Source organism: Stigmatopora nigra, chromosome 7, assembly GCF_051989575.1.
Source record: "Stigmatopora nigra isolate UIUO_SnigA chromosome 7, RoL_Snig_1.1, whole genome shotgun sequence".
NCBI classification, from domain to species: domain Eukaryota; kingdom Metazoa; phylum Chordata; class Actinopteri; order Syngnathiformes; family Syngnathidae; genus Stigmatopora; species Stigmatopora nigra.
The window spans coordinates 12,675,252-12,702,869 of NC_135514.1; the positions used below are offsets into that span (position 1 = coordinate 12,675,252).

Here is a 27,618-nt window from a genome sequence, read left to right on the forward strand (position 1 = left end):
CGCCGGTCTTTTGGTCACAGAGAGATATCTAAGTACTGTTTAATATCTAAGTACTGTTTAATATCTCAGTACTGTTTAATATCTAAGTACTGTTTAATATCTAAGTACTGTTTAATATCCAAGTACTGTTTCATATCTAAGTATGTTTAATTCCCAAGTACCGTTTAATATCCAAGCACCGTTTAATATCCAAGTACCGTTTAATATCTAAGTACTGTTTAATATCCAAGTACTGTTTAATATCTATGTACTGTTTAATATCCATGTACTGTTTAATATCCAAGTACTGTTTAATATCTAAGTACTGTTTAATATCTAAGTACATTTGACCAAAAACTGGCGACCAAACGTCCGGTCACGATCACCATCAATGGCAGTCAATGAGTTTACCAAGGAAATGCAGTGAATACAATAACAAAAAAAAATGTATATACTATATATATTATATATATATATACTATATATTAGGATAACCTACCAGACAAGGGAAAATACGATGGGGTCTAACAACTCCCTCAATCACCATTCATTTGGGGAAAAGTGTTTTTACAAATGAAAAAACGTGTCCTACTTGGCAAGAAAAAAATATTGAAGCAGTGTTTATCCTGTTACGCGGTAAATAGGAAGTCAATTTTTCCACTGTTTAATCATTTTACCTGCTTAAACCTTACAGGGCATGGTCTGAAGCTGGGGGCGATAAATGAGACGTGGTGTACCGGCGTTCTAAAACAAACTACACCCCTGATACCACGTTCTGGCCTATGGTGGCGGGGTGGTAGATAAATTATACGACTCCTGCCGAAACGCGGCAGGACTAGGTACTTTGGTCTCACTGCTCTTACCGGTGTCTGTTTTTCCATCCACAGTGGAGGAGATACAATTGGCGGCTCATAATTCGGAGGTGAAGGGTCGACCCTCCCGACATCGTCGAGAGGCATGGAGGGAAGGAGATCCAACATACATTGATGCGATTGGCATCCCCCGGGGCGTACCAGATGAGTATAAGCTGGCTAATCAGATCGCAGCAGGTTGGGAGTCTATCTTCCTTCTAATCACCCCAAACAAAAATGTGGATAGAATAAATTACTTACATTACAATGTTCAAAACTTGGAAATTATACTGAACAGGGATTTGTGGCCATGAAGGAACAACTGGCAGCTACCAGTCTGATGGCGTTCCAGAATCGCATAGCGGTGGATATGATCCTTGAAACAGGGGGCGTGTGTGCAATGTTTGGAAAACAATGTTGCACCTTCATACCGAACAACGCGTCACCCAGTGGATCTCTCACCAGGGCCATTACTGGCCTGCAAACACTGAACCGCAATATGCAAGAGCACTCTGGAGTAGATACGTCCGCATTGTCAGATTGGTGGGATAAGACCTTTGGAAAATCTAAAGATTTGGACTATAGGCACAATTACCGCTATCCCAACATTGTGTGGGTGATGTAGTATCCCCTGTTTGCGCTACTTGCTAAGCCGACTTATAACTACTGAAATTGCCCCTACAAATTCTAAAGTACATGAGTTGTATCTTATGGGACGGTTTGGGGAAAGCAGTGAGGTCCAGGAGTACGGTAAATCCGAGGACCAATTGGACGAATATAATTATGTTTTTTCTCTTTCAGACCAGCCATGGGAGTAAGGAGTAGGCGGATAAAATCGCAGTCACCGACATTTCCATTTAGTGATTACTAAGAAATGACTAATAACATACATATTATAAAAACGGGGGAATGTTGGGTTTATTCTGTTTTATTATTATAATAGTTATATTAATTCATTTCTTTATTAAATCAATCTCTTTCTTTTCTTTGTATTAATTCATTACTTTGTTAAATCATTCTCTTTCTGTTTTTCAAAAGTCTTGAGGTCACACCAAGTCATCTTTAACCTAGACAGCCTGTTCCAGGATGGTTATACAAACAATCCACCCAATCTCGGTCCTTGAGATTTGGTGGGCCCTTGGTGACGAGGACAGGGCTATTCGGACAATAACAAGAATATTGTTATCGTTATGTAACCGTACACTTCGGGTTTTTCTGTATGTAACGATTATATGATTATGATTATATTATATGATTCTTAGGTCAAGGAGGTTGTATAATTACTCTAATCTAAATGTTGTTAGGTCTAGTCCCTGTTTTTGTTATTAGATTGTTATTGTAGTCCCAGATGTTGTTTTTACTCATACGTGATGGAATGATCAACAACTCTGTAACTTGTGACCATAAGAATGGGACGAAAACGTCTATTCGGGGAGACGTTCGGAAGTTGTAAGGTGACACTTGCTGACTCTCCCCTTCGGAGGCTATCTGTTGTATCCATTTCTATTTAATTAAATGTCAATAATTGAATAAGATGTCTTCCTGCAGTTATTGATAATTACGGACGAAGGTAATTATTAATGAACCTGACAAATACAGTATATTGAATGTGATAACAGCTACTACATTTTACCAGGCGATGCCAAAAAACTAAACATGTAAATCTAACAAAATGATGACAAATTCTTTGGTGTTTAGCTGTACTTGATATGGAAATCTTCCAAGTGGTTATTTTGTCAACATATTGTTTTAAATACAGTACAAGTTACAATTATGAACATGACAATATGTCACAATACCCAACAGATTCCCTTTTTATTCATTTTTGGTAGATAAGGTTGATTTTTTTTTTTTTTGTCTAACCTCTTTCATTCCAGATCACAATCATACCCTCTTTTGGTGATAATCCCTTCATTCATTCTTGAGTTATCGTGAAAACGAGCAGACACACGGAACCCGAGTTCGTTAGATTTCACCTACGAGAAGAGGTAAATATGTTGCTACGTAGATAAGACAAAAAAAGGCATTTCTTATTCGTTTCAGAGGCATTTTTTGTCTTTGTTTGTCACCTCTCTTATTGAGTGTTATCGGTCAACATAATGAGAAGTATTTTAGTGACAGGGTTCTTGGGGGTGCTTCACCACACCGCCATGAAGCTCAAACTCCGAATCTGACCATGAGATGACGTCACCGGTCAGGAGACCGCCGCAGGATGCCAACCTTTGGATGTCAACCGCGTTCAAGACCGATGACCACATTTGTACGTCGGCGAGCTCGCCTACGAAGGACTGCGTGGCATCAAAGCGGCCTCCTAAAGTATCCTGGAAGTAAGAAATATAATTATTGAGTTACTAAAAATCCAAAAAGTCGGGCTAATTACTAGAAATTGACCGATATATAGGGACTTAAATAGAAATAAAAGGCCCATGTATGTAATAGGGTAATCGTTTGGTCGCTATGTTGCGATTTTGCACCTCCTAGTGGTCAGAAGGAGTAGTGGAAAAAGAAAGACTGGAAGTGAATGAGTTTCCTAGAGCTTAAGTTTTCTTGTTTGACACAAAAGTTTCTGATATCATTGGGGTTGTCTACCTTTAACGTAATTGATTATGATCATTTTATCTATATTCTGTAATTTAAATAAGCTTAAAAACTTGTTTCTGTCGTCTGTGAGCTAAGTGAGTTGGTGTAGCCTACCTACGCCGAAATGTATATGCTATGCTAATGTGGAAGCTCTTTGCTAATTGCTTTTCAGTAAAGATAACTGAAAATGCTAACCGCTAATGCTAATAGTCATGTGCCACAGCTAACATTGACTACTCTAGAATTTTGTGATTTGTTAATTTTTACTGCTTACCTGTTCTACACTTTTTGTTTTATAGGTTTAAAGTTGAAGGCGTGTTAAGAGTTTAATTGTTGATACATTTATATTGTGTTTCCTAATTAGCATGCTTTTAAATGTAAGCTTTTGTAGTCAGGATGCGTTAAAATCCAAATTAAATCGGCTATCAACATCGGCAATTGGCAATTTTTGTTGTTGTTGAAAACTTCATGAAAAAACTAAATTTGTATTTGTCTTTACCTGTTCCTGTCCTAGGATGAAGACTCCACCCGCTCTGATTGGACGCCAGGAAGCAAGATTCCTGCCACTCCCCCTCAGTTCGCCGTCCTGGTAGGCTTCCCAGTGTCCATCCCGTGTGGACCACGTCACGCAAACATGGTTCCAGTTTCCGTCACTCAGCGTCCAAGGCAGAGACACGGCCTACAAAATAAGGTCCAAATCATACAGATTGTTTTTTAGCCCACCCTAGTTCATTAAATCAGACCGCCCTGATTATATTGTAACACTTATTCACCTTGTCGTCAATGAGCAGCTCCACGGGGTCCCCACCCCACTCAATCAGCACCACCTGGTTAGCCTGGCCTGGGGCCGAGTAGGAAAATGGCGTCCCCATGGCGGGCCCCGCGCCGGCTTTGAGCCACAGACACAATGTCATTGCGAAGATGTCCTGAGGCAGCGTCCTTTTAACGCGGGCGTACATGTAGTTGCTCCGTATGGGGAAGCTGAGCTGGAAGGCCTCGGGGTGGCTTTTTCCGTTAGAACCTGAAGTAGGAAATATTAAAATATGTATTTGTGACTTTTTCACCCCTTTCAGACCTTACTTCACCGACAGGCAAGGTAAAAAACGTATGTTTTGCATAAAGGAATAATAAGCAGTATTGTAATTAATCAAGTTTCATGTATGTGACATGTTGGTGTGTTGAGTACTGTGTTTTCCGAGTTGTCCCTGAATGCAGCACACGTCTGACTGGTAGGAACCAGGTGGCTAATTAGTTTTGTTTGTTGGCATCACATTTGTCGTGTTGCATTCTTTTGCTTGCAAATAAACCATTAAGAAAGATAACTCTATCAATATCAGCAATAATGGTAAGTCCAACTTATTTATGATTGTATTTTTCAGTATTTTGACATAAATTTCAATTTTAACTGTGAAATCCGAGCTTCGCGTCAATTGAGGTTACGACGCCAGCGTAGGAACTGAACTCAAAAGTACGTAAACAAACTTTACGTACCCGTTAGGTGGAGCTGGTTTAGCATACTTTCCAGTTTGTTGCCGTGGTAACCCTTGCGTGGAAGGTAAGCGTGAGTGCCTGCTTCGTTGTCCTCGTGGACATTCTCGTCGGGGTGTCCCGGTTGGGTTTCGTCGGCGTTTTCATCCGTGTGGTCGTTGAGGTTTTGGTGGTGGTCATTGGGATTTTGGTGGTGGTCATTGGGGTTTTGGTGGTGGTCGTGCGGGTGCAATTGCTCCTCCAAAGTGTCGATTTTTCTCTGTAGAAGCTCTCTCAAAGAACTCGAGTGGGCCAGAGATGAGTTCCTCTTCTGTTTAGTTGGTTGAAAAAAATAGTTTGATTAAAATTTGGGCCTGTTTTTGACGCATTACATCCCAAAGTTGGAACACTATTTTAATTGGTTTGTTTGTGTTCTGTAATTTCCAAATAAGGCCTTATTTTGAATAAAGGTGTGTACATATAATAGTTGTCATGTTATTGCCGGTTATTGTTTATAAATGAATAAAAAAGTTTGGAATATTTAAATAAAATAGTTAGAATTTGTCCAAAAAATAGTATAGGCTCCATCTTAACTAGTAAGACATTGGCAACCATTGATGGCGTCCAATCCACTTGACCTGGCTGGTCTCCCAGCTCAAATGGATTTTGATGTCTACCGTGGCAGTGGACGGGTTAATGAGGACAAGACGATTGAGTCGCCTGATTCAGGTAATCCGGGCTTTGTGCATGTGCGTGGCCCGATTACCTCAATCAAGGCAGATCACCGTAATTACTACTGATCTTCCTTCTTTCCCAACTCCACAACAACACAAAAAAATGCCTCTAACTACAATCGTTAGCGTGTACGTTTGTCCTTTATCCCCTTCGTGCACTGCGATTGGCTGGCCACCAATTCAGGGTGTTAGGCTCCAGCACCCCCTGCGACCCTAATGAGGCTAAAGCGGTTCAGAAAATAATTTTGGTTGAATTGGAATATGTTTTTTGTTGAAAATGATGTCTGTTTTAGTTATTTGTGCACTTTGTGGTGAAGCTTTAAAACTCATTATACTTGTATAATGGCAATAACAGCATTTAATACAATTTTTCCCATGATGCATCTCACCTGTAAGTTGTCCAATCTATCCTTCAGTGCCCGAAGCATCCTTTCCACCTGCTCTGGCGAAGACGTCTCGTCCACCAAAGCGCCCTGGCGGGGGTCCTTCTCCTGGTGTTCCACTCCATCGGAATGCGGCGAATCCGGTACGACGTCGCTTTGTTCCGTGGGCGTGTCCGGGCGGTCATTGTGAGGTGAGCTGCTAAAACCCTCGCACAGGGCTAGCTTGGCGGTCAGCTCCCGGATGGTCTCCCTCTGGTCCAAAATTGTTTCTTTCTGGCCAAGCAGGCTCTCCCGAAGGCGCAGGATGGTGGTCTTGGCCTCGTCGTTCGCCGCCCACCAGCCCGGGGGAGGCTGTGCCGTCGTCCCACCGACGCCCGGGAAGCAGGCGGGGTCGGCGTCCACCGGAATGGGGGTGCACACAAAGCGTGGCTGGGCCAAGTTATCGAAAGCGGATGATGTGGGGAAGATGAGCAAGGAGAGGAAGGCGACCATGTACTGATTGGGCGCCATTCTATACGAGTGCCAGTTATCATCAAGGGAGAATGCCCATCGTCATCCAGGTGGACCCTTTTGTTTTTCTTGGTGAAATCTTACAAAAGAAAATGTCAGAAACAATTATAAGTCCTTTAGAAATATTGATATTTAATGTGGTCAGTGATAAAGTGCCACTCACATTCATTTCAATTAAAAATGGCAAATTATTAGAATATGGTTAACGTTGGATATTTACGCATTTGCGTTATTTTGCGAGAAAATATTAGAATTTCCCCACCCCCAAAAATAAACTTACCCTTAATATATACAAGTAACTATTTTTGGTCTTCAAAAAATACATATTCCCCCCCAAAAAAACTATAAAAAATATATATTTTTAAATTAATTACTCATCATTGTCATTTTGTCTCTACATTTATTTTCTAAATAAATACAAATTTATTAAAAACTAAATTAACTCAAAATAATAGAAAAAGCAGTATAGAAGATTAATGAAGTCTATACTAAGTCCTACCCCAGAAAAAAACAGTTTTTTTTTGTAGTTCTTAACTCATATCAAGCCTTATTGGCAATGTCCAATTCATTCAAATTTCCTTAGTAATTACTTTACAATAACATAGCAACAACATTGAACGCCTGTTGCTATCTACGTCAACTAAACACCATTCAATGCCAATCTGAAAGGGATTTGTTTTCATTTTTAATAGTCACGTAAAGTCCATTCATAATAACATTGTAACAACTTATCTAATTGGCCTCCTTTGACAACACTAGACGTCCAATCCGCCTGGCAACCACCAACCAATTAACACATTAGACCCTTAAACCCCGCCCCCAGGTCTATTTATGTTGACAGCAACCAACAAATATTAAATATTAAACCTGTCCTTTTAGCTGGTCATTTTCAAATGGCACGCACGTGAACTCACCACCCCACGTTGCGTTCGCTGACCTATGAATATTTTTTCCGACCCCGATTCCATTGATGCATGTGACTTGGGAGGGGCTTAACCAGCAGACAGATGGTCCCATTGGAGAAACGCGTCAACAGCCATCTACAGCCGCTACAACAGTTTAGTGGCACCCGCTCGCTAGCCCAATTAACCTAATTACTAGCGCTCGTGCGCTACCTAACCCTCAGATCAGCGGCCTCCTTCGTCCGCCGTGGCGCTAATCCGAAGCCACCATATGGTAGAGGTGGATATTTAGGTAGTGCCAATACAAGTCAATTTAATAAGTCTCATTGGCTGGGTGGTTCAAAGCTCAGATTGAATTGGAAATAATAGGCAATGATTGGCCATTAAACACCATTTTTGCCTCTCTAATGGAAATTTTAGGGTTTATTTTCTCAAATCAACTCAATACAAACATTGGAATCACAGTCAGTTTGAGTGGTAGGCCATATTCATGCCAACTAGATCCTACTAGTTTATTTTTGGCCCAAAAAGTTAACCTACTTTTAAGCAAAGTGCAGTCGATCATACAAAATTCTAGTTTTGCCGTGTCCTTGTTGAAAAAATAAAAGCATTAAATTATGTTAAGGTATAAATGAGCTACAAAGAGGTAGTTAGGCAGAAGAACCCACTTCTGGTTTGAGGGAAGCTTCTAATGCTCACATTTCACCTGTCGGTTTCCACTATGAGGAATAGTGAAAAATGGAAAACCATAAAGACAATTCATATTAAGGCCAGAAGCAAAGCAGGCAAAGAAAAATATCTGATATGATTGTGATGTCATCGAAATACATTTCTTGGAGTATTACTTGCCACAAAAAAGTATGCAAAGATTTGTTTTCCCAACAAGGCAAGAAGTCTATTTTCGCCCGTTTTTATTGTTTATATTTCTCTTAACTATAGCTTCCATTTATGGGTTTAAAAAAAAATCTAAATGAGCTTTCTATCTCTATGGCTAAAATATAAAATGTAAAAAAATATATATATATATATACAATTTTTTTCTCACCTGTCATTAAATAAAAAAACACATTTTTGGCCTAATATTAATATAGTTCCAAGTGAAAAATATTCAGATTTTATTTTTAATTGTTGCTGATGACAAGTATGACTCCATAAGTTGTTGTAGATAAACTTATATCGTGTTTGCCAAGTGAAAAAGTCAATTAATGAGATATTCCTTCTGTTTTGCCTATAGAAAATGATATATCTTACCTGATGTTCTGGCTTGAGTGTCCACGCGAGCGCACTGGAGTTGTAGTAGGACACTGATCTGTCCCAGAGGGATTTACTCCAGAGGAGTTTCTTTGAAGACCACGCCTTCCGACAATGGCCATGACGTCGCCTTGGCAACGCCACCGCCGATCGTGCGAGTCAAGTGGCGGCACGACACGCCGCGGCATGGAAAAGGTCAAGAACTCTACACACACACACACACACACACACGAGCACTCTTGTCAGTCAAAACAAGTATTTTTGCATTTTCCAATAAATAAAATAATGAATAATTTGGTATAAAAAATATTAAATTAATTAAACAATCATTTTCAAGGAAATTATTAAAATAGGGGAAAAAGAAGGGACATTTGTTTAAATAATTAAATTGAAAATGGTTTATTAAAAATCTAAATGATTATAAATCAAAACAAAACATTTTAACCAAATTTGAATCCCTTTTAAATGAGGTAGAAAGTCAAATTCGATTCAATGTGTATTTTGATTGACAGCTTTTGTTTTACAAACTTAGCGAGTACTTTTGAACACACCGCAGTGTTGCGTTCAAATGCAACTCCAAAAAGTAGGAAAAATAACAATCCTCCTCGCGCCTGCTCACTAGTACATCACGTCAATGCAATACAGAAATATAAAGCTGTTTGACAAACAATAATTTCACTTTCAAAAGTTGTTTTACCTCCAAAAATCCCCGACTAATGTTATTTTGAGTGACCATCTAATTTCTTTCAAACTTTAACAGCACAATAGCGTCATCTGATAACGTAATAGTACCTTCCTTTTTAACTTCAGGTGACTTGACCTAATGACGTTTTTTTACCCTCACCAAAGATGTCTTAGCTTGTCTTTTATCAAGAAAACGGGTGAAATAACTGTTCCCGTTGCTTTAATCTTGCTTAATATCCACGGAAAGTACGGTAAAATGATATATATTTGCAAACTAATCCTAAGCGATATGTTGAGATGCGTTGCCCTCTAGTGGACAAGAGGGTCATTGATTGCTACCATTCACAACAGTAAATTATTGTATTTGTATTTTGTAAGTTAAATAATAGACGGTGTTAGGTGAGCATTTTTTATTAATACTTCATAATTATTTTGAGAGAAAAAATAAGCCGTTAATTTTACCATTATCAATGAACTAAACTGTTTTGTTCGTATATTTTACTCTATTTTTGTGTGTGTATTTTGCAGTGTACGTTTTACAGCTGTAAATCCCCATTGGTGTAAATAGAGTCCACACATTTTGTTCACATCTAAACGTGAACTACTTAAACGCAGTCTCATTACTAGAATTCCAAGCACGTCTAAAAGGGGCTTAACAGTGCATTCATTCATTTTCCCAACCACAAAGCTCACGGGGGGTGCTGGAGCCTATCTTAACTAACCCTGAATTGGTTCAATCACACTTCCACTCATACCTAGAAGCAAATTAAAGTATTCAACCAACATAGCATCCATGTTTTTTTGTGGGAGAAAACCGGAGTACCCGCAAAAAAAAAACTACACAAACCCAGGTAAAACTCACATAGTTGAAAACACACCTAGGATCGAACCTTTTGACCTTAAAACCATAAAGCCAACGCACTAAAAATTCTCCGGCTTTTACAGTATCAGTCTAAAAATAATAATAATAAAAAATGGGCCTACTAATCCAAATATAACAATGTGACCGTAAAAAATGGCCTCCATCTTGGCCACCACATCCCAAACCATAAAAAAAGTTGAGATGAAAGCTTCCTCCGCCTTGTTTGCATGCAGCGAGGCCTCCTCCTGTCCACCGTGTGTCTTTTAGAGACCAGGAATGTGTACTATACTCTACTCTCCATCTATCTAGGCCATGCCTGTTTTACTGCACCCGGGTTTTTTGTCGATTACCCCCCCACCCCCTCCTACCCCCTTTTTTTGGCTTAAAAAGTCCAAGTCATTATTCTCCCACTGCTATTCAGACCAGGTCCTGTCAGCTCATTGTTATTCAGAACTAGTTTAGAGCTCCACTGGGGAAAGATGTGCACGTTAGCGTAGCCACAGAAGCATTTTGGACACTTTTTTTGCCACTTTTTTGTTGTTAATCGGCTCAGTAATGAGCAGAGGTACTGAACGGCACCAAATATCTGACCTCCATTCTTGTCCACAGGCCAGAGAGAGAGAGAGAGCATGTGAAAAAGGGGTGGAGGGGACTGGAGATTTAGTGGCCTGCCCAATGAACAACCCCCACTCACTCACTCAGTAAACTCGACGAGGCAAGAAAAGAGAGGACTGGTCATCACCGTTCGTCGCTTCCGACAATGAGATGAATGCAAGGTAGCTATTAGCGACCGATTACTTGATTTTTTTTAGTGTTTTTTACTCCTTTTTAGTGTTTTGGTTCAGTAAAATATGAGTTTTTCTACTTGTTGGAATGTCATAGAGTGTAGGAATCCCAACTTGGTTTGTTAGAGGTCAAAAAGTAGTGCATTTTTCTATGGCATGAATGGTGATAGATGGACCAGAGTTGGGATAAAAATGTACTTTTTTACTTTTTTTGTTATGAATTTAGGGATGTTGACTAATTACTGTTAATAGAATTAGAATAGATGGTGATAGATGTCCATTTTATTTGAAATAGGAGAGTTTGGTTAGAGTTTTTTTAAGAAAGTAATCATGGACAGATTTGGTTTGCTAATGTTATTAGCAAATAGTCTTAATTCTCTTTTTAAATGTAGTTTTTTTTTAAGAACAGTAAGTATTCTCTTTCTATCATTTTTTTAATTTATTTTTTGTTAGCAAAATAGTGCTAGCACATTTTAGGCTAATGACAAGTGCCTTTTTTAATCACGTTTGGTAATACCTTGTTTTGTCAATAGGCTAAGATGAGCTAGCTTGGACAGGCTAATCAGCACTTTCAGTGTTGTTTTTTTTTTGTTTTTTTTAAAGTCACCCACCTTAAAGCTCGCTAAACTTTGGCTTTTGACTGTTTTTAGACGTGTTTGTCAAAAAGTCCAATCTATTTGGAGTGGGAGAATGGCAGTTAAAAAATGTAAATATCCTTAAATAAAAAGTAATATATAGATATGTAGTAAATACAGAAAATGTATTGAAAATGATCTAAATTAATTATTTAAAATTCTGTTTTATGTAAATAATTCCTCAAAAATATTTAAGTTTTGAAACTTTATATTTGAAATTTGTGTGCATATCTTCAATTTGTTTTAAATGTTTTTAAATTCAATTTTAAAAATTCATTTCCAAATTTTTAATTGTATTTTTCATTTAAATACTCTCCATCTTCCACTAAATTTAATTATTTTCATAAACCCCTCAAAATTCTTTTTTTTTGTCAAATTTGAATTCAGACATCATGTGGTTAAAGACATGAATTAATTCCAGCTTTAAGTTCCAAGTTAGAAGAAGCAGCCTGGTGTTCGTAGTTCATTTTAAACTTGTTTTCAACATTCAACCCCTTTTTTGCAGAATTTCATCTTCCCCCAAACATTCTAATAAACCAATCAAAATCTTAGACGTAAAAGGTATCCTTTTTGCTTCAAATGAACTAAAGTACATCGATTAGGACCGCCCCCTCGCACCCTGCTTCACATTTAAAGAGGCTCAAGCACATGAATGCATCTTCTGTGTTAGCGCCCAACCACCTGCAGGCTTTTCCCTCTTATGCAAAAACATTTCAAAACCCTTCATCAAAAATCTCTAGACACTTTCTCCACCAAAATTATAATTTCTTTTGGTTTCTTTTCCCTTCTTTTATCAAATCCATCAACAAAAAAATACCTGGGTGGCCCTCATGACCAAAAAATGTGTTCTTTTTTGTGTGTGTTTGTCACATAGCATTAGCCGATTTAGGTCAACTAACGTCTTACCTTGTAATCTCCCTAAATGTAATGTTTTTGCAGATTTTTTTGGCCACCAAAACCAGACTGGATTTAGGGGTTTTTTTGTTTTGTTTTTTGGGACACCTGCTGTTATCTGGCGTGATATTTTTATTAGCGTGATAACGTCAAAAATGGGCCCGGGAGGAAATCCGTGAGAAAATATCTGTTTTCCGTCAAGGGCGACCGCTCATATCTTGACGAGAGGTCGCCGTGACCTCTAAAACAACCTCTAGTGGCTTTTTTATCGCGGAGTTTTGGGTGAATTAGATATAGTTGTTTCGAATGTTGGAATGAATACGATGACTCACTTTTTAGAAATTCTACAACTCATTGTATCTTTTTTATTTTATTTTTTTTTAATCACTTGTTTTTTTTTTTTAGAGATTCCTGACCAAGTATAAAGAAAGAAAGAGTTCTACAAAAATAAAACCCACGCAGAAGAGTCAAGATATCCAAAAATAACAAAATGTCCCGAACGGATGAAGTCAACAAAATGACGGAAAATGTCTATAAGGTATGAAATAACAAAAATCATATTTTCCTAAATGGAGGATGAAAATGAAGATGAATATATATATATTTTCTCTCCCAAAAAGCAAAAACAGATGGTTTTAAAAATATATAAAAAAAATAAATAAACTAATTTAGTTATTCAGAAAGTTACATTTTAATAATACATGCATATTAATAATTAATACATTATATTTTCATAAAAATATATCTTATTATAAATTCATAAATAAATGAAATAAACATGCATTCATTAAAACATAAAAAAAAGATAATATACTATTTCGAACCTCCATTATGCTTGAGTTTGACTTTTTTATTTATTTAAAGGGACGGCGCATATCAATGAACTGCAAATGAGATTAATTGTGATATTACGTGCAATTAATCTAATTTTCATTCATAATCCAATATTTTTCTGTCAATTTAGGGTTATTTTTGCGTCTGATTGAGTTTTACTTTTCATTTATTTAAAGGGACAGCGCATATTAATGAACTGGAAATGGAATTTAATACGAGATTACGTGCAATTATTCACATTTTCATACATAATCCAATATATTTTTCTGTCAATTTAGGCTTATTTTTGCCTCTGCTTGAGCTTGACTTGTTTTATTTATTTAAAGGGACGGCGCATATTAATGAACATACTCCTATTCACATTAACAAACATTCACATTTCCCCAACAGGGCATTCTGGACCACTTCAACCCCAGTTTGAAGAATTTTGTCACCATGGGCAAACACTACGAGAAAGCCCTGACAGGTTAGTCCCGCCCCTATCCACCTCGCCATCATCAATCGCCAAAACACTCATTGTCCCGCCCACTTCCCCCAGGAGTAACAGTGGCCGCCAAGGGTTACTTTGACGCTCTGGTCAAACTGGGAGAACTGGCCAGCGACAGCCAAGGCTCCAAGGAATTGGGTGAGTGAGCTCGGGGAGGGGGGCGTGGCCAAATGAGTAGATGAAGGGGGGGGGTGTTGCCGGCGACGAGGAAACGTGGGGGAAAAGGGAGAGAGAGAGAAAGTGGACTCATTGTTGGGAGATTAACAACACCACATGATCTCATTGTAATGCCCAAAACAGCGGGGGAGGGGGTGATGGAGGGGAGGGGGGTGTCAAGAGGGCGACGTGCCAGCCGCTCGCCGCATACCGTGTTGCGTGGCCTCCGTAGGGGTGGAAATGTAAATAGTCCAAGTCCCCCAAGAAGGTCACCAGTACACATTTTTTAAGGGACTTGCGGACATTTGTCGCCATTGTTTTCATTTTCGTTCGATGATAACTTGGACTGTTTGAAAATGAGATTACTGTGTTTTTAGGACTATAAGGCGCACTTAGAAGTCTCAAATTTTGTTCAAAATAGACAGGGCGGTTTATAATAGTGTGATTTGTACATGGAAGAAAATTCAAATGTGTCATTCATTGACGGTGCGCCTTTTAATGTGGTGCGCCTTATAGTCGTGAAAATATGGTAGTTTGCATACAAATAATAAGAAATTGGAGTTTGAAGATTATATTTGGCACATGAGATGTTTATTTAGTTTTCATACACAATAATAATGAGATTAATTGCGCTAAACTCATTTGCATACGATCGATAATTAATCGGATTTGTATGAAAATGAGTTTAATTGTGAGATTACGTGCAATTAATCTCATTTCCACACACAATCCAATAATATTTTTTTAGTGTTTATGAAAAGGGAAAAATTGCAAGATTAATTGCGTTTAATCTAATTTTCAGATGCATAATCCCATAATAAATTGAAGATTATTCACACAAGATTAATTGTGCTGCATCTCATTTTCAAACACAATCCAGTAAGTAATTCATTTAAAAGCAGTATTTAACTCCATTTTATTTTTAAAATGCCGCACTATCAATAAGCTATTCACTCTTATTCATTGTGTTGACTTTTCTGAAAGAAAAATAAAAACTAAGTTTTTATTTCAGGCCATATTGTGCATCTATCATTTGACTACTTGTCTAAATGGGCTATTTTAGTAAACTAGACTTTGCTTGGCTCAATGAATGAGTAGTATCTCTATTAGATTATGAATAGTTAGTGTTTTGGAAAAAGCTGCCGTGAATTGGGTCACTTGTCCAATGTGTTAGAGTGCCATAAATCTTTAAAAAAAAAAAAAAAAAAAAAAAAGACGTTAAAACTTGGACCGAGAAGATTTATTACCATCTAGCTAGTTTGCAGTGCAATTGGATTGGATAACTTTACAATTAGAAGACTTTTATGCTTCAAAGATCTATATTTATGTTCCATATTCATTAGCAATAGTCAAGAAATAATTTTAATACACAATGTAATTGCTAATTTTCAATATTAGGCAACATAATCACAGTTAAGGATTGGAGAGCTACACAAATGTTAGGTAACTGTTAGCTAACATTCGTGTAGCTAACTTTTAGCTAACTGTTAGCTAAGATTCGTGTAGCTAACTTTTAGCTAACTGTTAACTAACATTCGTGTAGCTAACTTTTAGCTAACTGTTAACATTCGTGTAGCTAACTGTTAGCTAACATTAGTATAGCTAACTTTTAGCTTACTGTTAGCTAACATTCGTGTAGCTAACTTTTAGCTAACTGTTAACATTCGTGTAGCTAACTGTTAGCTAACATTAGTGTAGCTAACTTTTAGCTTACTGTTAGCTAACATTCGTGTAGCTAACTTTTAGCTAACTGTTAACATTCGTGTAGCTAACTGTTAGCTAACTGTTAGTGCACCTAAAAAAAGACAAACTTGTATATTTAAACCAAAAATTGTCATTTCAGCACTCATTTTTTAGGAGGACAAAAAATACACAATCAAGGCTGTTTTTTAAAAGTTTTTATGATACATGTACATATGTTAATGGGGGGAAAATGAATTGTTTACTATGTTTCGCAGGAGATACATTGTTTCAAATGGCTGAAGTCCACAGACAAATCCAGGTGCAGCTGGAAGACGTGGTAAGACGACGGAAGACAAAATGTGTCCATAACAATAGAAGTAACTACTGGTGGTACATATATCAACATTTTGTGTCTTTTTTCAACAGCTCAAGTTGTTTCATTCCGAGTTGCTGGCCCAGCTGGAGCAGAAGCTGGAATTGGACATTAAATACCTCACCGTGAGTAAATTGCCCATGGGTCTTGGACCAGACCGGACCAGAACTATTTTTTTGTCCTTTTTTTCCAGGCCACTTTGAAGAAGTACCAGACGGAGCGTCGAAGCAAAAGCGACTCCATCGAGCGCTGCCAGGCGCAGCTGAAGAAGCTCCGCAGGAAGAGCTTGGGAAGCCGGCACCCCAATAAGTATGGCGACCGAGAGATGCAAGTGAGTACCCCAAAGTTCAATCTTATTGTCATTTTCCAGACCGCTCTGTTGACTTTTTGTTTTTTTTGGGTCAAATTTAATTTGTGTAGAATTTTAATCTTCCAGAAAACAAAGAATATTTGAGTTTTTTTGCCCCTTTTTTAAAAAAAAAAAAAAAACTTTTTTTATTTAATTGTTTTTAAATGCTATCGTGAATATAGGTATTGAATTTTTTATTTGTATTTTAGTTTTAGGATTTTTAAATTAACAAGATGTCATCCAATTTAGAAATTTAAATATAAAAGGAAAATGTTTACTATTTTTAATTAACATTGGTTGCTTTTTGTTTGTTTTGGTCAGATATTTTTAATTAAATATATATTTTTTTAATTATTTAATAATATCCTGCAGCCTTTGTGAGGATTAGCAGAATTGTAGATAAATGAAATTAAAAATGAAATATTTTGGCTAAAATTAAATACAAACATTGGGAAAAAATATATAATTTTTGTAATGTTTTCGGTTTCATTTGAATATTTTTTTGAAAATGAATATATATCTTTTAAATGCTATTTTTATCTATCTATCTATTTATCTATTAGTTCTTATAAGTTGAACTAAATGTAAATAAGCAAATAATAATGAAACAATTTTGAATATTCACTTCTAAATCGCTAAAAAAAATGCAAAAATACATTTTCTTTAACTTAGTTGGTGATAAAATAAACAAATGGCAACTAACGAGCTAGCAGTCTTATTTTGGAGGAAAGGTCAACACGGTGGCGTTTTGGATCTTTTGCTGAGGCAGGAAATGACAACAATGCGCTTTAAAAAGGTCGCCAATCAATTTGCAGCCGACCGGATTTTGATTCTCTCCTCAGTTTGTGGAGCTGATGAGTCGGCGCCAAGTGGAGTTGGACTCGCTGGTCGCCACGGGTTACAGGTCGGCGCTCACCGAAGAGAGGAGGAGGTACTGCTTCCTGGTGGACCGCCAGTGTTGCGTCACCAAGCTGCTCATCAACTACCATAGCAAGGTGGGGCGGGGCCTATTGCATTGCGTTATCCTACTGAGGTGTCAAACTTTGGCGTAGGGGAGGATTGGCATGCTATTTTGTGCACGGACCGTATTTTACGGACTATAATTCGCCATTTTTTTTACATGGTTAGGCTGAGTCTGCGACTTATAGTCCAGTTTTTGTTTCTCTGAGACAACGACAGCCATGTTGTTGTTAGTTTTTTTTATAGGTTATAGTTCTATAGCATTTGAATATCTTATAGTTATAGTATATGAATATCTTATAGTTTTAGTATCTGAATATCTTATAGTTTTAGTATCTGAATATCTTATAGTTTTAGTATCTGAATATCTTATAGTTATAGTATCTGAATATCTTATAGTTATAGTATCTGAATATCTTACAGTTATAGTATCTGAATATCTTATAGTTATAGTATCTGAATATATTTGTGTTATAGTATCTGAATATATTTGTGTTATAGTATCTGAATATCTTATAGTTATATTGTATGAATATTTTATAGTATCTGAGTATCTTATAGTTCTAGAGTATCTTATAGTTCTAGAGTATCTGAATATCTTATAGTTATAGTATCTGAATATCTTTATAGTTATAGTATTGAATATCTTATAGCATCTGAATATCTTATAGTATCTGAATATCTTATAGTTATAGTATCTGAAATAAAACGTATATTTCCGATTAAATTAAAAATTGCCCTTACAAAAGTGAGACTTACCATATTTTCTCGCATATAAGCCGTATTTGTTGCTAAAAAAAATTATGACTGAATCCAGGGTGCGGCTTATATGCACACATATTAGACTTTGTCAAATTCAACCTTTTTAAGGCGACATTATGGGAGAATATGCAGTAGTATATTTTGTAATGTAATGTAATTTTTGGCTGTGGAAATTCTGCTCAATGTTCGATTTATAGGCCAAAAAATATACAAAATTTGTAGTGGTGACTTAGTTTCTTAAAGTATAATGTGTGAATAAAAATAAAATGTTCATAATCCTGAAAATGCAGGTACGGGAGCTCCTATCACAGAAGCTCTCATCATGGCAGGTGTCGTGCACTCAACCGACAAAACTCCCAGAACGAGCGCTCAACCTCCTCCGCCACACGGCGCCGCAAACATCGGGCGCCGCCGGAATCGCCGAGGTCCTCCGCCACACCAAACTGGGCTCCGTTCCATCAGAACAGGTCAGACAACATCGACCAATCACTACTTTCCCTTCCACCATGACTAAAACAGACTCCAAATTCACAGAGGATGTCAGTTCAAGAAGTCCCGCCCCTTTTAAACGGCGACCGCTCACAGCAACAAGATCGAGCACCCCCATCCTCGTCCTCTCGGGCCGAGGACGACCCCAGGGGGTCCCCCGGGACCTTCCGTCCCGTACCCTCCGCCGAGTCCGAGCGCTCCCCTCCCGCCGCCGACTCCGGCACCCCCTCGTCGTCCTCGCTCCCCGCGGCGGCCAACACGGGCAACTTGTCGCCGAGCCTCATCCCCTCCACGGTCATGTCTCTCAGCCAGGTGCCCCCCGGCGGCGCTTCCTCGGAGGGCGTCACACTGGCCATCGCGCACGGCGTCCCCCGTAGCCCACCGCTGCCTCATAGCGCCCCCATGTCCAGGGCCGTGACCCCCGTGCCGCTGGGGCCGGGGAGCAACAGCACGCTCCCTTCCGCTCACCCGTGGCTGATGAAGTCCGCGGAAATGTGCGCCACGGCGACTCTTCCGCTACCCAAGAGACCCGGGAATGAATTCAAGACGGGTGGCTTTCAAGGTGACCATTCAAATTTCATTTGCTTTATCATACCCGAGTCTTTCCTATCCTATCCTTTCCTTCAGTCACACTATTGTAATGTGTAACTGGACGTTTGGTCGCCGGTCAAATGGTGACAGAGAGTTGACTGTTGAAACCAGCTCTCAAAATTATATTAATAAGAGAGAGTTTAATATCTAAGAGACAGAGTTTAATATCGAAGTACTGTTTAATATCGAAGTACTGTTTAATATCGAAGTACTGTTTAATATCGAAGTACTGTTTAATATCTAAGTACTGTTTAATTTCCATGTACCGTTTATTATCTAAGTACTGTTGAAACCAGCTCTCAAAATTATATTCATGAGAGTTTAATATCTAAATATCTACTGTTTTCAACAGTAGATAGATATTGAACAGTACTTAGATATTAAACAGTACTTAGATATTAAACAGTACTTGGATATTAAACTGTACTTGGATATTAAACTGTACTTGGATATTAAACAGTACTTAGATATTAAACTCTCTCTCTCTTAGATATTAAATTCCCATTAATATAATTTTGAGAGCTGGTTTCAACAGTAAATTCTGTCAAAATTTGACCGGCGACCAAATGTCTGAGCACCATTACTAACCCATTGATATTGCAGTTAATTGCCTGAGAGAGAAATAACTTATTTATTGCTATTTTTTTAACCGAGTTTTACCATGTTGACTCCAAATGTGCATTGTAAAAACTCGGAGAAAAGTTGATCCACTCCCTTAGATTGGTCAGACTTCAAAATGATACCTGTTTGCTCTTCAGAAGGTAGTCGCTGCCGTCCTTTATTGTTTTGATGCGATCTAAAACGGACCAAATTTGCTCAAAACAGGCCATTTTGCTTAATAATTTTCCCAGCTATTTTCCACTGTGCCTTATCTATTTACCCTTTATTTTCCTCCTCAGGCCCCAGAATGGGCGGACTCTCTGTACCCATACGCGTGGAGGCCATATTCGCTCACTCGCCGGGCGCTTTAGAAGTCGGCGGCGGAGCCGCCGGCGGGGGTGGCGCCGGAACCGCCGGCGCTTCCTTACTGACATTCCTACCCGGCGACATGGTCACCCTGCTAATTTCCGAGCCGAGAGACGGCTGGCACTACGGGCAGAATGATCGAACTGGACGGTATTTCACCCTACCCTGAAAACACAAAATTCGAACCACTTTTTAATTAAACTTAGCCATTTTTTCACATTTACCATAGAAAAGGCTGGTTCCCTTACTCCTACACTCAACCACAAGCCAGAACAGACCACCTGGAGAGGAGAGTCAGCCTCGACCAAACCCCGAAAAGGTGCAATCAAATACAATTAGGCCACTGTTACCCAACCATTCAGACAATACACGGCTAACGGCTAGCAAGTGGCTAATAACAGCTCTTCTTGCAGTTCTTTCTTCCTGTCCAAGACTAATAGCACTAGCATGAGCCAGCTGGACCAGCTGGTGTCCCCCGCTCTCACCCCCGACTCGGAGGAGGAACGCTCCCTGCCCCCGCAGAGGATCAGCACCTTCCGCCCACGCCCGTATAGCATGGCCGACAGTAGCAAGGTCAGACAAATACCGACCTGTGAGGGAGTAATAACTCTAATTATTATTATTTTTTATTTTTGTATGTTATTTACGACAGATCTGCGCGCAGTTGGCCGCCTCTCCGCCGTCTCCGACTAGGTATTTTGTTGCTAACACAGAATGTCCAATGTTGTTTTTCCTTTTGAGCCAAAATGGCTTCTTATGGTTATTATTAGACCGATATTCATTTGGGAAGTTGCAAAAAAAAACGACTTAAATTAGAAAGATAATTGTACTTTAAATATATCAAAAGCAGAGTTTTATACTGTAGAAAAAGTATTAAGTTTTAGAACACTTTACAGACATTATTAACATTTAAAATAGTCAATAAAGTTATGAGGTCAATAGGTCAAATTTTGGGGAAAATATTGTTTATTGTGTCTAAATTAGTTTTATTCATTAATTTTTATTTTTAATTGTTTTTTTAACTTTTTAGTATTTATTTTTGTTAACATTTTAAAGCTTTAACTCAAACAATTCAAGTTAATGATTAATTATATCTTTATTTCTCTTTATTTAATCTTAGATTCTGACCATTAGTTCAAGATTAACATATCCATCTCTTATCTTTATTAACTTTTATTTTAAGTTATTTTTTACCGATTAATGAGTTAAAGCTTTTATTAACAAATACATTTAGTGATTAAATATTATATTTTTCCAATTTCCGTTCTATAGTGAAACTTATAACTCTTGTATTTGGTGTTTCAGGACCAATCCATTTGCTCACGTTCGTCTCCGAAGAACGGTCACCAACGATCGGTCGGCCCCCATCATCGAGTGAGACCTTCCTCTCTTTAGTTCGCATTATTTTTCTAATTGGACGCCCACTCCAAGAGAATAGAACGAAATTATTAAATTGGGCGGCCATTTTCAGGAGCGTCACACTAAATTCATGACAAAATTTGCATGGCATATTTTCATAAACGTCAAGGTGGGGGTGTCTAAACTTTTATCAACAGCATTCAGGCGTCCAATCCATTTTGACTGGGAAAGCTCAGTCAAACTGGATTGGACGCCCATTGCTGTCAATCACAGTGAATAATTTAGCAAAAAATATAATAACAATCCAGAGATATAGAAGTATATTACACATTATTGACCTTATTTTTCTTACCGTTTAAGTGACTAGCACCCCCTATTGTTAAAAATCTGAACTGAAACTTAATGTTGGCTCAACTTAAGCTTCTTGTGTGGGACATATTCCATATTTTCATCATAAAATGTAGTAGTTTGGACACCCCTACTCTAGAGGAAGACTAATGAAACAAATATAGTTTTTTGTGTAAATGATACATCTACTATAATCAATATTTTATCGTGATTTTGACATTTTGGTCTTAGCTTCTTTACAGGGGGGTGGGGCTTATAGATCAATAATTATAATGAAGGACTGGCTCCTATGTTACATCTTGATACATATATATTCAAGTATTGTGCCTCGGAAACAGGTTTCGACCGGAATTCTTGCCTTAGTTTTTGTAGTTTTAAATTAATTTACTGCTTTTAGAGGTAGTTTTTAAGGAAAATGTCAGATTTCGACTTTTTTTATAGAAAACGTTAAGGCCAGTCATAAATTTTGCTGCTTTTTGTTGTTACAAATCAACAATGTTAATGTAGAAAAAAACTTTTTTTTGGTGTAAAATTTAACAAAAAAAGTGACTTTTTTTTTTTTGTGTAATAGACTTGAAATGTAATTGTAGGTAATTATGATTTTTTTGTGAGTTAAAAAACACCAATGAGGACGTTTGGGTTAAAAAAGTTAACATCAGGACCGTGGGGGTGGTTTTATTTTGAAAGGTTGCTTTTCTTATCTGGAAAAGAAAGTTGCAGACAGGAAGTTTGAAGACAAGTTTATTTTCGTTTATGGGTGTTTTGCATTCTTTTTCAGTCCACAATATAATCATCACGAAGGCGGGATTTGGAGGAAAATGGGTATTTTGTATGGATAAAAGTATATTGGAAAGTAAATAGTAAGTTTTATGGGAAAGTGGAAAGTCCAGCGTGGGATGAAAATATCGTCTTGCCTTTTTAAGTCTCTAAATTGGGAGACATTTTGTTTGTTAAATTCAAGATAATGGCATTTTTTTCGTTGTTGTCTTTTGTGGAATGATGGAAAATTACGACTCACATTTTTCAGTTAACCCTTTAATGCTCAACATGGGTAAAAGTGACCTAACTAAGCTTTTATTTTCTAAATCTCTGCAATACATTATTAGTATTAGGGGAAATTTCTTAATTAATTAAAAAAGTATAATTTTTTTACCCATGCTGTGCATATTTTCACTTTGGTAGTTTGATTTTTACATCTTTACTTTATTGATTTAACTTTTCGGCTTACATTAATGATGCAAAATATCCAAGTTAAAGTAAAAGTTATTTTTTTTAGATATAGTAAAACTCTTCTACCAAAGTGAATTTTTAACGCTGCGAATTCATACAAATAACCATGTGAAATTTACACTGTAAAAACATCATTTCCTAACATGAAATTAAAAACAAATCTGTCAATTTAAGTCGTTTAATGTGAGACATCTGTTCTAATTCAATTTAGCTTATTTTCTCAAATAAAGCTCGCGCAAAACAATGAATTCATTTCAGAATTTTAATCAGCTTCAAGTTTGGTCCTGCGTAAAATTCCCCGAACTGGATCAACGGGAAATATTGTGAGATTTCAAGGGATAAAACAAATCTAAACTCGTTGTTCCTTAATCCTTTTTGTCTGACGTGCAAATCACGCAGAACGAGGCCATGTTGAATTAAATAAACAATCTTTACTGTAGTACATTGATAATTACAGACTGGGAAATGAGAAAGAATGTGAATTTAGAGGTTTTTAAGCCATGCCAGCCTGTCTCCCCGTTGTTCGCATGGATGTGCTGGAACGTCGGGCAGGTTTCCGTCATCTCGCATAGGAACTGCAGAGGAGAAACAAATAAAAAAATACATAAATGGCATTTTTTAAACAATATTTCAACCATAAATGGACAAATTCACACATTAGACCTTACCTGGGTATGTATATGGTGTTGCTGCGTTGATCATTGCGGTATACTTTGTGATTGGACTAATAAATGGAAGCACAGCACCTGAAATAAATGGAATTATAAGTTAAAAGTGTAAGTGAACGTCTTGTTTTGCATGCAGTTAACTCACCTGTTAGTCCTATGGCGCATGCCACAAAGATGACAGGTTCTTTATTCCACGCATTTTTCAAAAAGGCTCCAACTGCTGCTAAAATACAACCATAAATAATGTTAAATATGTCATTTCTCTTCAAAGTAGTACAGCCATGGAAAAGCTAACTATAGTTAGCCGACAACCCAAGGTCATACTTTGGTTTAAAACAAATAGAGATATCAATTCGACACACAATTTGACATTATCTTAACCGTTAACTGTGAATTTTATAACATGCGGATGTATTTTTAGGATTAAGAATGTTTATTTTTAATAATTTTAGCTTTAACGATGAAGACAGGATCAACTAACCGGCCATCTTGGTTTGTGGCGTAGCTCCGACGTAAAGGCTCGTGGGAAATGTAGTCATGCTATTGTTGTGACGTTTATTTCGTGCGCCAGCTGCATGTAAACAGTAGTGAAAGGAGGCGAAATGAGCACGCGCTTTAATGCTAGTTTATTTGCTCTTTTGTATTTATAAAGCAAACAAGACTCGTGGGAATACATGAACTAAGTGTTTTATTGTTTTTTACTACTATGTTTATTTCGTAGCTTTTGAAGATTTGTGGACTTTCGACTGGAATTTAGGTAAGTACGGTTTACAACATTTAATTCTCCTGAACATAGCGTATTGACAATGAGACTTCATATTTTTCTTTATTTATCATTTGTAATAATGTTGGGAGTGTTAACAAAAGAGATAGACTGCGCACTCAAATTAGCAAAAACATATTTTATTAATAAGAAGGATTGGTAATTTCTTTCCGTCCCAACCCTTAAAATATCACGTGCCGAATGAGTAATATGTTGTTCTCATTTAGCTCTTTTCGTTATGTTTATGATTTTCACTTTAGAAGTTATGATATAACTATAAACTATAAATGAAAACCATGTGAATAGTCAGTTGCTCTAAAAACTAATTTTCTTATAATCATGAAAATGAAGAAAATATTTAAACAACAACAAAAAAATGACCCAATTCATGGGCGCAGCCATTTTGTGTCAGTTGCACCCACACTTGTGTACACTGATAGATTGGAGCACAAATGAATGTGATTATTTGTATTGATGGTGTCACCAATATGGGCGGGCAATCTGGAACATTTGCATTTGATTGGCTGAATAGGCTTTATTTACATTTTTCTCCTCCAGAACTGATTTATTTTAATGTATTAAATATTTCTATGTCTTTAAGTGTTACTGATAATGAATATGTATTCTTCTGCTGTGAATTTAAATGAGTTAACCACTAGTATAGCCTCCTACTTCAAATTTGGACGTCTATCTTTTACTCAATGACAGCCAAACAAGATTGTTTCCACTGGGATGCATTTTTAAAAATATATCCCTCTAAGACACCATTATTGTCTTTTAGACAATGGAAGATTTCTCTGGCTTGGCCCTGCCCCCTCTTTTTGGGGGTCACATCCTTGAAGCAGAACTGGAGCCAGGTGGGGTGGAGCTAGGACCCGGAGAGGTATTTTTTAAAATTGTATTTACTCTGTTATTTATTTATTTTTTTAAGTGAAACTTATTAGAGAATTTGCTTGCTGTGTGTCTACAGGTGGAATTAGGCCCTGGAGGTGATGAAATTCTGGAGAGCGCCGCCCCAGAGGATGAAGAAAGAAGAGTCCTTGATAAGAGGAAATATCTGGCACTTAACAGACGTTGCAAAGAAATTGAGCAGGTTATTGTGGTGTTTATCTCCAGCTAATGAAATTAATGTAATATATTTTTTCATTATTATTATCCTGATAAATTCAGGTCAATCACAAGATCCTCGGGCGCCTTCACCAAGTTCAGAGGTTGACTCGACGTTTAAAGAAAGAGAGACGGTAAAAAATATGTTTGTTTTCATCTATGTCACGACATGTCAGACTCGGGTTGGTTCACGGGCTTTAACGTCAACTCGATTTCATGTGGGCATTTTAGATATAATATTTACATTTTTTTATAAATGGATTAAAGGTCCTGAATATTCAGTTTTTTATAGTTTTAAAACAATGTTTGTTTTAGCTTTTTATATATATATATTTAGATTTTACAAAATGATTTTTGAACTAAAAACTGAAAAAAAATGATTAAAAAAAGACAATGAATGATTTAAAAGGGGAAAAATCAGGAAATGTAATATACATCTATACTCTTCATTTGAATTTGATCCTAAAACAGAAAATCAGCACTCCTGATTTACTTTGTCGGGCCGCACAAAATGATGCGGCGGGCCAGATTTGGCCCCCGGGCCGCCACTTTGACACCTGTGATTTAAGTAAATCAGATTTTTTTTGTTCTAGTTTTTCCCAAAAGGCTAAAATTTTAAAAGGTTGCATCATATACATTATAAAAATATTGAGATTTTTCATTGTGTTATGTTTCAAGCATTATATATCCACATTTCATTTTATTTTTTTATAGGTTCCTAATGAAAACCCTTGATGCTCACGGAGACGACTACAGGAACGCTCAGCTAACCATGCTACTGGAGGTCAGTTATAAAACTGGACTTTCCTTACAACCAACTCAATTTGACCCTAACATTTTAGTAATATTAATAATTTTATATTAATATTTTTCCAAAATGTGCTCCAGGATGACCCCGAAACCCCTTCGGCAATGGCGTCCGGAGTAACGGATGATCGTCTAAACGGCGTGTCAGGCTCCGCCCCTTCTCCTGCTTACCACCATCCCTCGGGACCCAAAAGACGAAAACACCTGACGCCGAAGCAAGAAAAGGACAAAGAAATCCAAGTAGGGTTGCATTAAAGTTTTCTATATGATTTCTATCACTGAATTTGAAGTTTATGGATGTGTTTAAGAACGATAGAACGTCTTTTTCTTCCCAGAATGAAGCAGACATGCCGGTGCTGTCCGACTCCCAGTTTGGAGAAATGCCCAGCCCGACCTCGCTATCCCATTAATAGTTGTATAGATGCATTAATAAATTCATAAATGTACAGCTTACAGGCTAAAGTGTGAAGAAAATTGGAAAAAATAGGGCGACATCTAGTATTTTCTACTGTTTTTATACTTTTTGTTCCTTTAAAATAGCTCAAATTAACCATCTATAGTTCCAATTGACAGCAATAGACGTCCAATTCATTTGAATGGTGGCAAATATCCGTGTAATGATTAAATAGTTTACATTTTCTGCATGTTCGTATTGACGGATTTAATTAGTTATGTTATTTATTATGGTAAACAATTGCTTTTTTGTGTATATTTGGTGCTTCTGTTTAGAGAAAGGTTAAATAAATGTCATTTTTTTATCCCCTATGTTTTCAGCAAAATCAGGCAAAGATTTAACCCTTATAATGTTTGTTTATTTTTTATTTATTAATTCATTCACTGCCTATGTTGATGTTTTAATATCATTGAGGATCATTTCATCGCTTCTAGCCATTCCAGTCCAATTGGATTGGACGTCTATCACTGTCAATTGCAGCTAAAATGTGAATATTATGCTCATAACATCATGCATGGTTTTAATATTGACAAACATTTGATTTGCTAGAATTTTATTGCATTGACAAAATGTATTTTTGGTGGATGCTACCCCTAATTTTTACTGTTTTTTTAATTTTTCATTTACTTAAACAAGATTATTTCTGGTAAAATGGACATGGTAAAAGAGCTGTATTTTCTTTTATGAACATTATTGTGAATTTCGGTTGTTTAAA

General features: G+C 37.2%; 4 protein-coding genes across 5 annotated transcripts; 2 read left to right on the forward strand and 2 right to left on the reverse strand.

Annotated features, from left to right (window-relative positions):
• Window positions 1–2,428: 2,428 nt before the first annotated feature.
• LOC144199452 (neuronal pentraxin-2) lies at window positions 2,429–8,805 on the reverse strand. Of its 2 annotated transcripts, XM_077721097.1 has the most exons (7): window positions 8,658–8,805; window positions 6,001–6,583; window positions 5,092–5,208; window positions 4,902–5,049; window positions 4,184–4,431; window positions 3,910–4,089; window positions 2,429–3,151 (listed from the first exon to the last, which is right to left on the reverse strand). In XM_077721097.1, exons 2-7 carry the CDS (start codon window positions 6,502–6,504, stop codon window positions 2,942–2,944), a joined length of 1,407 nt encoding a protein of 468 aa, XP_077577223.1. In that variant the 5' UTR covers window positions 6,505–6,583; window positions 8,658–8,805; the 3' UTR covers window positions 2,429–2,941. The 2 variants fall into 2 exon arrangements, with proteins under 2 accessions (XP_077577223.1, XP_077577222.1); XM_077721096.1 differs by having other exon boundaries at window positions 4,902–5,208.
• A 1,852-nt stretch (window positions 8,806–10,657) lies between these two features.
• LOC144199454 (BAR/IMD domain-containing adapter protein 2) lies at window positions 10,658–23,352 on the forward strand. Its single transcript, XM_077721100.1, has 15 exons — window positions 10,658–10,979; window positions 12,923–13,055; window positions 13,742–13,817; window positions 13,890–13,976; window positions 15,953–16,014; window positions 16,104–16,175; window positions 16,244–16,381; window positions 17,242–17,394; window positions 18,412–18,588; window positions 18,656–19,172; window positions 20,101–20,317; window positions 20,397–20,486; window positions 20,581–20,740; window positions 20,820–20,860; window positions 21,473–23,352. Exons 2-15 carry the CDS (start codon window positions 13,008–13,010, stop codon window positions 21,543–21,545), a joined length of 1,911 nt encoding a protein of 636 aa, XP_077577226.1. The 5' UTR covers window positions 10,658–10,979; window positions 12,923–13,007; the 3' UTR covers window positions 21,546–23,352.
• Window positions 23,353–24,348, reverse strand: ndufa3 (NADH:ubiquinone oxidoreductase subunit A3). Its single transcript, XM_077721099.1, has 4 exons — window positions 24,254–24,348; window positions 23,918–23,992; window positions 23,773–23,850; window positions 23,353–23,679 (listed from the first exon to the last, which is right to left on the reverse strand). Exons 1-4 carry the CDS (start codon window positions 24,309–24,311, stop codon window positions 23,588–23,590), a joined length of 303 nt encoding a protein of 100 aa, XP_077577225.1. The 5' UTR covers window positions 24,312–24,348; the 3' UTR covers window positions 23,353–23,587.
• Window positions 24,304–27,555, forward strand: tfpt (TCF3 (E2A) fusion partner). Its single transcript, XM_077721102.1, has 7 exons — window positions 24,304–24,529; window positions 25,317–25,418; window positions 25,506–25,628; window positions 25,706–25,776; window positions 26,357–26,426; window positions 26,531–26,689; window positions 26,785–27,555. The coding sequence occupies exons 2-7, from the start codon at window positions 25,320–25,322 to the stop codon at window positions 26,857–26,859; spliced, it is 597 nt and encodes a 198-aa protein (XP_077577228.1). The 5' UTR covers window positions 24,304–24,529; window positions 25,317–25,319; the 3' UTR covers window positions 26,860–27,555.
• The last annotated feature ends 63 nt before the right edge of the window (window positions 27,556–27,618 follow it).

Excerpts from the sequence above, each read along its gene's own strand:
- LOC144199452 (XM_077721096.1), bottom strand. The coding sequence starts at position 6,504 with ATGGCGCCCAATCAGTACATGGTCGCCTTCCTCTCCTTGCTCATCTTC. Across the intron at positions 5,209-6,000 it reads ATAGATTGGACAACTTACAG|AAGAGGAACTCATCTCTGGC; the intron begins GTGAGATGCATC and ends CCAACTAAACAG. Across the intron at positions 3,152-3,909 it reads TCATCCTAGGACAGGAACAG|GATACTTTAGGAGGCCGCTT; the intron begins GTAAAGACAAAT and ends TCTTACTTCCAG.
- LOC144199454 (XM_077721100.1), top strand. The coding sequence starts at position 13,008 with ATGTCCCGAACGGATGAAGTCAACAAAATGACGGAAAATGTCTATAAG. Across the intron at positions 13,818-13,889 it reads CTACGAGAAAGCCCTGACAG|GAGTAACAGTGGCCGCCAAG; the intron begins GTTAGTCCCGCC and ends CACTTCCCCCAG. Across the intron at positions 13,977-15,952 it reads CCAAGGCTCCAAGGAATTGG|GAGATACATTGTTTCAAATG; the intron begins GTGAGTGAGCTC and ends TATGTTTCGCAG.
- ndufa3 (XM_077721099.1), bottom strand. The coding sequence starts at position 24,311 with ATGACTACATTTCCCACGAGCCTTTACGTCGGAGCTACGCCACAAACC. Across the intron at positions 23,993-24,253 it reads GCCACAAACCAAGATGGCCG|CAGTTGGAGCCTTTTTGAAA; the intron begins GTTAGTTGATCC and ends GTATTTTAGCAG. Across the intron at positions 23,851-23,917 it reads ATGCGCCATAGGACTAACAG|GTGCTGTGCTTCCATTTATT; the intron begins GTGAGTTAACTG and ends CATTTATTTCAG.
- tfpt (XM_077721102.1), top strand. The coding sequence starts at position 25,320 with ATGGAAGATTTCTCTGGCTTGGCCCTGCCCCCTCTTTTTGGGGGTCAC. Across the intron at positions 25,629-25,705 it reads GTTGCAAAGAAATTGAGCAG|GTCAATCACAAGATCCTCGG; the intron begins GTTATTGTGGTG and ends TGATAAATTCAG. Across the intron at positions 25,777-26,356 it reads CGTTTAAAGAAAGAGAGACG|GTTCCTAATGAAAACCCTTG; the intron begins GTAAAAAATATG and ends ATTTTTTTATAG.